This window comes from Poecilia latipinna, unplaced genomic scaffold (genome assembly GCF_001443285.1).
Source record: "Poecilia latipinna isolate Pla-1442-1.1 unplaced genomic scaffold, P_latipinna-1.0 Scaffold827, whole genome shotgun sequence".
NCBI classification, from domain to species: domain Eukaryota; kingdom Metazoa; phylum Chordata; class Actinopteri; order Cyprinodontiformes; family Poeciliidae; genus Poecilia; species Poecilia latipinna.
This window is the reverse complement of record NW_015113443.1, coordinates 178,501-186,187: the sequence shown is the minus strand read 5'-3', so window position 1 is coordinate 186,187 and position 7,687 is coordinate 178,501. Positions and strand designations below refer to the sequence as shown.

Sequence of the window (7,687 nt, the reverse complement as noted above, 5' to 3'; positions counted from 1 at the left end):
TATATAAAACAGCGTGTGATACATACATAAAAGTCTGAAAAACAAAATATATATATATATATATATATATATATATATATATATATATATATATATATATATATATATATGTGCTCTTTGTTTTCTTTGAATTACTTATTTTTTTCCCCAAAACGCCTCAGTGGAGAAACATTTTCAACCCTGATCCACTCAGCTGCTTATTATTCTACCAAGCTGAGCGGTTTGGATTGTAAACATGCCTCTGATTGGTGGATAGACTCTGTGCAAAACATTGTTTGTGTTGCATCACTGGCAAACAACAGCAGCAGCAGCTGCTGCTGCTGCTGAAGCAACACTGGTTCCAGAACCTTTCTCACTTTTTTTGTGGCAGAAACTTTTAATAAATTTGATTGCAGTTTCATGTGATAAAGACAAACACAAAGTAGTTGTGAAGTAAAACAATGACACAAGGGTGTTAAACAATTTTCTCAAATAAAAATCTGCGGCGTGGGTTTTTATTTAGCCCTTTTCGGGGAAATTTTCCACCAAACTGGATTTGGTTTGGTGGAAAGTACCAGGTCGTTTTGTTTCCACTGAGAGAAACTATGTCTGCGCCGAAGACGCAGCGCTATGGTCGGCAGGCGTTTGTCAGGAGAAAGAGGCAAAACTGACAAACAACAAGCCAATCAAAACATTGAGTGTGCCATGTTTAAAACTCCTGAGTTTAGTAAAAACAAACAAAAAAAAACATTTAGTGCTAGAATACATTAAAACACCAGGCTTCAGCACTAGACGTCGTATTTGTCGTTGTGCTCAACTCGGCTGATTAGGACTGCGGTGCGTTCACAACCCGGGCTTGTTGCCTCGAACCGTTTCAGTCGACCTGTACGACTTATTCAGGGTTGATCTGTGTCCTGTGTGCGTTCCCAGGAGTCGTATCGACAGATAATGAAGATGAGGCCGAAGGACCTGAAGAAACGGCTGATGGTGAAGTTCAGAGGCGAGGAGGGCCTCGACTACGGAGGAGTGGCCAGGTGAGGGTGAAGGCTCTGAGCTGCTGCTGTTTATTGCTGCTCTATTTCTTGTCTGCGCCAAGTTTTATTAGAATGTGCAGCATATGTTTAATTAAGCATAAGTGCTTAATTAACTTAGTGTATCACTAATTAAATGTGTTTTAGGGCTGAAACGATTTATCAAATTAATTATGATTAATCAATTATTGAAATAATTGTCAACTATGAATATTAGTCTATTAATTGTTAACAAATTTTACAAACTACTTGCTGTACAAAAGCTGTACAAAAACATAAACATTTTTGTATTTAAGATAAAAACTCTTCGTAAAAATGTTTTACCCAGAACTCCACAAGTGACAGTTTTTGCTTTATTTGATTCAAAATCTTAAAACAAAAAAACTTCTATAAATGCTCTCAGTTTTTATCAAAATAAATCAACAGATCAGTAGATAATATGTCTCTAGCTGCAGATTCATGCTTTGCTACAAATGATCAACATAACACACACTAAAGGAATGTTATTTCATTTTAAGCAATACATTTTTATTTTTTTATTCGAAAATGTAAATGAATTATTTGCGTCTTTTAATGTATTTCTAATATTGTGTTTTAAAAAAGGCTTTGAGTGGTTAAGTGGCATTTTTTTAAAATCAGCTTAATCATCAGAATAATCTAACGATTACTAAAATAATCGTTAGTTGCAACGTTCGCCCCCACTGTAGCTTGAATAGAATAGAAAATTCATTTTATTTGTCCCTCAGTGGGAAAATTTCAGAGCATCAGTAAGAAATTGACAAGCACATGTATGAAGAATAAGCAGTAACATCTGGTTTATTGTGCGTTTAAGTTCACTCGTCTAACGCTGAGTAACCTTGTCTCCAGGGAGTGGCTGTATCTGCTGTGTCATGAGATGTTGAACCCCTACTACGGCCTCTTCCAGTACTCCACTGACAACATCTACACACTACAGATCAACCCCGACTCCTCCATCAACCCTGTGAGTTCACTAATAACGCGCTTTACGTCGAGTTAATGGGGGATCCCAAACTTTGGTTCACACGCCCTTCTCTCTCTCTCTCTCTCTCTGTTTTTTCTTAGGACCACTTGTCCTATTTTCACTTTGTGGGCCGCGTGATGGGCCTGGCGGTCTTCCACAGTCACTACATCAACGGCAGCTTCACGCTGCCCTTCTACAAGCAGCTGCTAGGTAAACCCATCCAGCTCAACGACCTGGAGACCACGGACCCGGAGTTGCACAAGAGCCTCGTCTGGATATTGTGAGAACTTTGCCTTTGATCGGCCCAAATGACCCACTGTGACTTTGAGTCACTTCCCTGTTTTTATTTCATATTTTACAGCCCAGTGTTCACTTTATCGTGTGTGTGTGCAGGGAGAACGACATCACTTCAGTCCTGGATCACACGTTCTGCGTGGAGCACAACGCCTTTGGGAAGTTCTCACAGCACGAACTCAAACCTAACGGCAGAAATATTCCCGTCACCGAGGAGAACAAGAAGGAATACGTTAGGTGGGAACGGATAACAAAACCAGGTGTTGAGAAATGCTTCCCGGTGTGGTGTGGGATGCTCACTTTGCTGGTGTTGGCTGTGTGTTGCAGACTTTATGTGAACTGGAGGTTCATGCGTGGGATTGAAGCCCAGTTCCTGGCTCTCCAGAAAGGATTCAGCGAGCTGATCCCGCAGCACCTCCTCAAACCGTTCGACCACAAAGAGCTAGAGGTGCGCGCCTCTGAACGACGGACCTTCATTTGAGGGGAAACCGGCTGAACCGACCGCGATTCTTCACGTCTCGTTCTTGTTTTTCGATCACCGTCCTCACGTAACATCCCGCTCTCTCTGTCCCATCCAGTTAATAATCGGCGGACTGGGGAAGATAGACCTGGCGGACTGGAAGGCCAACACCCGGCTGAAGCACTGCACCGGGGAGAGCAACGTGGTGCGGTGGTTCTGGCAGGCCGTGGAGGCCTTCAGCGAGGAGAGGAGAGGGCGCCTCCTGCAGTTTGTCACAGGCTCCACTCGGGTTCCCCTGCAGGGGTTCAAAGCGCTGCAGGGTGGGTCAGGCACCGGCGCAGAGCCGCCACACAAAATCAACACACAGCTTTTTAGCTGCAGTTGTTTCATATTGACATTTGTTCGTTTACTCCCAATAAGTTTGCTTTGATTCATGTCAGGGCTGAAACAATTAATCGTGATTAATCGGGTATTGAAATCATCAACTACTAATCATAGCCTGTGAGTCAAACGGGAGGTTCTTATCGATTCCTTCCAACCGGCATATTGCTAATTGATTATGTGCTGAATAAAATGGGGGGCTAAAACGATTAATCGTGATTAATCAATTATTTGAAATAATCATCAGCTAATTTAGCAAACGATTAATCGTTTAAAGTGGAGTCTACAGATTCTAGAATATGCCATTTGATGAAACAATAGCACTGCAAAACTGTTCCAAAAAAAATCAACATTTTGTAATTTAGATGTCAAAAATAAAGACAAAGATGTCTTTGTCTGTAAATATATTCTACCCAAAACTCAAGTGTCACAGTTTTAGCTTCAGCTGGTTCACTTTCTCCTTGGAAGTACATTTTGCTACCCAGTTATTAACTAGTTAATAGTAAACGAACAGTCAACAGATTAGTCCAATACTGTGTTGATGTTTAGTTAATTACTTGATCAATCGTCAGATTACTTGATTACTAAAATAATTGTTAGCTACAGCCCACTTTTTATTTATGTTGAAATATTTTTGTTAAAAAATTTTTTTGCTGATTTTTCAGCTAAAAAAAAAAAAAAAAAATCTGAAATGATTCTAAATAAAATCCAGAATTTCCACCTGGGTTAAATTTAATCTCAGCATCAATCCAGCTGTTCTGCCGGAGGAGTCAGAGGTTTGCTGGAGAACGTCGGTGAACAAATTTTGTGTGGTGATCATGTGGGCAAGATAATACTGACATATGGAGATGATTACAGCAAAAACTGAATAAATTGTATAAGAAGCATAAAGGTTAATGGTAAGCATTAGTAGTGCAAGGATAGGAGGATAAAATCTCACCACAGACGCACAAAAAGTTGAGGATTATTCACTGAATCTATGTGCTTAAAATATAGATGAAACTGATCCAAGACCTTCACCTGGAAACGTGTAACCCACGCTGTGAAACACGGTGGTGGCATCATCATGCTCTGGAAATACACAGCATCATTTTCAGATTTTCAACATGTTGAACATATAAACACATAAACGTGTCAAGTTTTCAATCCACTTTCCAGTGAAGTCCCACCCGGTGTTGGTCTCTCACATGAACTCCCGTTAAACTCCCTGCGTTTTTTACTGGTGTCTGGTTTAAAACGACCAGCCCGCCGTCTCCCATTGTAGAGCAGTGATAACTAGAATGTATGTGTGTAAGGCTCTACAGGTTCTGCAGGACCGAGGCTCTTCACCATCCACTTGATAGACGCCAACACAGAGAACCTACCGAAAGCTCACACGTGGTAAGACGCCTCGGGTTTTATTCGTTCATGAATTTATGAAAGAATGAATAAACTTCCTGACGAATCCTCTTTTTTGTGCGTCTCCAGTTTTAACCGGATAGACATCCCTCCCTACGAGTCCTACGAGAAACTTTACGAGAAGCTGCTGACGGCCGTGGAGGAGACGTGCGGCTTCGCCGTGGAGTGACGGCTCCGCCACAAGGACGAGGAGGACGACGCCGGTCACACTCGCTTGCACTTGCACACCCAACTATCTGACATTCGACATGTATGCACACACACACACGAACCGAACTCCAGGTGTACTCTGAGTACGCCAAACAGCCAAGCATTACGAGAACACGCCGTCTCTTGCCACCTCTGCCACCGCCGGACTGCCTGCGGTTAAACGAGGAAGCACAGCAGCAGCAGGAGGAAGAAGAGGAGGAGGAGGAGGAAGGGGGTAAAAGGGGGTGGGGGGAGAAAAAAAAAGTATTTTAAAAAATTTTTCAAATATTTTCAAGAAGCATTTTTATCCATCAGTTTTAACAAGCTATGATGTCACTCTTACGAATGTGTAACCACGGCAAATTCGACTCGAGTCGTGCTCAAGTCTTCGGGCACAATCAGCCAATCGCGTACGAGCCTGCGAACTTTGAATTCAGGTGTGCGTTGAGCAAGGCGGTGGGGAGCGATGTTTTTTTTTTTGTTTTTGTTTTTTTCCTCCGTAACAAGCTGATTGATCGACTAGTATTCATGCTTCATGTTTAACCACTGTTGCGTGTCTTTGTGTCTCAGTCTGCATGTGAGAGAGTGGGATTCTTTTTTTTTGTTTTCTTTTTTTGTATGCGCGTGTGTGTGTGTGTGTGTGTGTGTGTGTGTGTGTGTGTGTGTGTGTGTATAGCATGGCACTCTGTTATGCTGTAAAGATGATACAATGAGCCTCCGTTTAACCTTTTTTTTTCTCTTACGTTTGTACCTGCGACCACTCTGATCCTCTCTGATGTTTTTATTATTTATTACTAAATGATTACTGACCAAGCTGCTATATGCTCTGCAATGAGCCCTCACTAATTTCTTAATCGCAGCTCAACCTACTGGAGCTGAAGGGTCAATTCTCATGCAATTCAAGTCATCCACAAAGTGGATTTTTTTTTTTTCCTGAGTTTTGTTACTTTCAAACATCCATGTTACTGTGGGGGGGGGGAATAAATAATCTCGTCTGTGTATGAAAGATGTTGGTGTTTTGAAAACACCGGGTTACATTTGCTGAAGTTACATTTCCCCCGCTTCACCCCCAACCGTAATTTGAGAAGTAAAACTAATCCAAGGGTACATCCTGGATTTTTATCTTATTTTTTTTAGTTTTGGTGGGGTGGGGGGGTGGAGTTAGTTATTCTTAATCAAAATGAGCCTCAAGATGCAAAGAAGAAGCCACGTCATTTCTAACATTTGTGCCCCGTAAGCCTTTTTTATACATGTCTTATCGCCTATATTGCCATGTTTTTATTCCTCCTAAACATGATTTTTTCTCTCTCTCTCTGTAGCCCGAACGTTTGGAAAACTAATCATCATCTTTAAGACCACAATGAATGAATCCCTTTTGAACCATTTAAGCTCCACAGTAGAGAGTGAAATCAAATTTTATTGAGCGAGAAGAAACATGCGGACAGGAGGGAAAGAGGGGAACGTTCCGTTGTAGATTGAAGACTGTTAAGCAGTATTATTTCAATCTGCGTTTTCTATGGTCTAATTTCACTGTGTAATGGATGCAAAAGTATTGTAACTTACAATGTACTAAACATTTATGAAAAAAATACAATGTAAATAAGATTATATTAAAAGAAATTAAATTGAAAAATACAATCCTGCGTGTGTGCAAGTGTGTCGCCCTTTGATGTTTCAGTTAAAAAGACTTACAATGATGTTTAGTGGTTGTAACGATTGTTTTGTTAAACAAGTCATAAAAATAATTCTTCACAGTCCTGTAGAAGCTGCAGAAAATCCCAAAAGAATGATTGAAAATCACATCTGTTGCCTGCAGAAGCACTTATACATACAAGTCTGAAAAGTGTGGCATGCAAGTCAAGATGACACAGGGTCCACGCATCTTTAAAATGTCTTAAATTCATTATGAAAAGCTGTCCCTTTTTTATGCAAGTTAAATCAGCAAATCCAACAGTTTTGGATTCATTCACCATCTCCACCCAACTGGCACGCACCTCACAAAGACTCAAGCACACCTGTGTCTTTCATTGCTCAAGCTCAGCAGCTAAATCTACAGGTGACCTGGAACACCTGGACAGGACTTGCAAACACTGAAGTGCTCTCTACCTGCTGAGGTCATTTAGACTGCAGAGGGCGGTTCTACTTCTTCTTCTTCCCTTTTTTATGGCGGTTGGCAAACAACTTTTAGGCGCATAACCGCCACCTTCCAAATTGGAGTATGGATCAGATGCTTTTACTACTAAAATCTTCTCTTCTTAATAAACTACAAACACTAAAAACTAAAATCTCTGAAACAATTCCCTTATACCTAATTTACTTTTATTCTCATCTAAATTTCTAATTAACAAGGGGGTGCTTCTAAAGACCCTCTTTGACTTTAGTGTTATCAGTCATCTTCTATGGTACTTTCCGTTAAAACAGCAGCTACGGCTTAGATAAGCTAATCAGGAAGGCCAGCTCTATGCTAAAACGCCCGGACAACCCAATGCAGGCCTAGGGAGACAGAAGGACTCTGGCTAAAGTAACATCACTATTGGACAACGTCTACGTGCATCCTTAAAAGGTTTTGCATTTATATATCTAAAATCTGGGTCTTAAAATGGTTTGAGTTCATTTCGTCCAAACTGGCTGAGCTGAGAAGGATGAACAAAAATGTGTTGTGTCCAGGTGTGTAAAGCTGGTAGAGACATGCTACGACAAACCTGCAGTTGCAGTAGCAACACAGTAGGCATTCAGTGTGGCTGAATTCAAATGTATGCCACACTTTTCAGATTTCTATTCGTGAAAAATATATATTTTTTTTCAATTTCCTCCTTCCCAGTGAATTTATTTGTGCTGCTCTATTGTGCAAAATGTATATAAAATAGATTAGAATGTTTTTGGTATTTTCCAAATACCTTGGAAACCAAAACTTTATCCTATTTCCATTCTGGAAGTAGTTTTAGTAATTTTTTAAGTCTTTATCACTTATAT

At 40.6% G+C, this 7,687-nt stretch overlaps 1 protein-coding gene across 3 annotated transcripts in view; it reads left to right on the top strand.

Annotated features, from left to right (window-relative positions):
* Positions 1-6,357, top strand: part of smurf1 (SMAD specific E3 ubiquitin protein ligase 1) — a 21,885-nt gene extending 15,528 nt beyond the window's left edge. For 2 of the 3 annotated variants that reach the window (XM_015047458.1, XM_015047457.1), the window contains exons 11-18: positions 910-1,013; positions 1,878-1,992; positions 2,094-2,272; positions 2,386-2,523; positions 2,614-2,734; positions 2,865-3,066; positions 4,432-4,507; positions 4,595-6,357. In XM_015047458.1, coding sequence (XP_014902944.1) covers positions 910-1,013; positions 1,878-1,992; positions 2,094-2,272; positions 2,386-2,523; positions 2,614-2,734; positions 2,865-3,066; positions 4,432-4,507; positions 4,595-4,694 — 1,035 coding nt within the window. In that variant the 3' untranslated portion in view covers positions 4,695-6,357. Of the gene's footprint in view, positions 1-909; positions 1,014-1,877; positions 1,993-2,093; positions 2,273-2,385; positions 2,524-2,613; positions 2,735-2,864; positions 3,067-4,422; positions 4,508-4,594 lie in introns of all 3 variants that reach the window. The other variant, XM_015047456.1, reaches the window with a different exon arrangement.
* Positions 6,358-7,687: the final 1,330 nt, after the last annotated feature.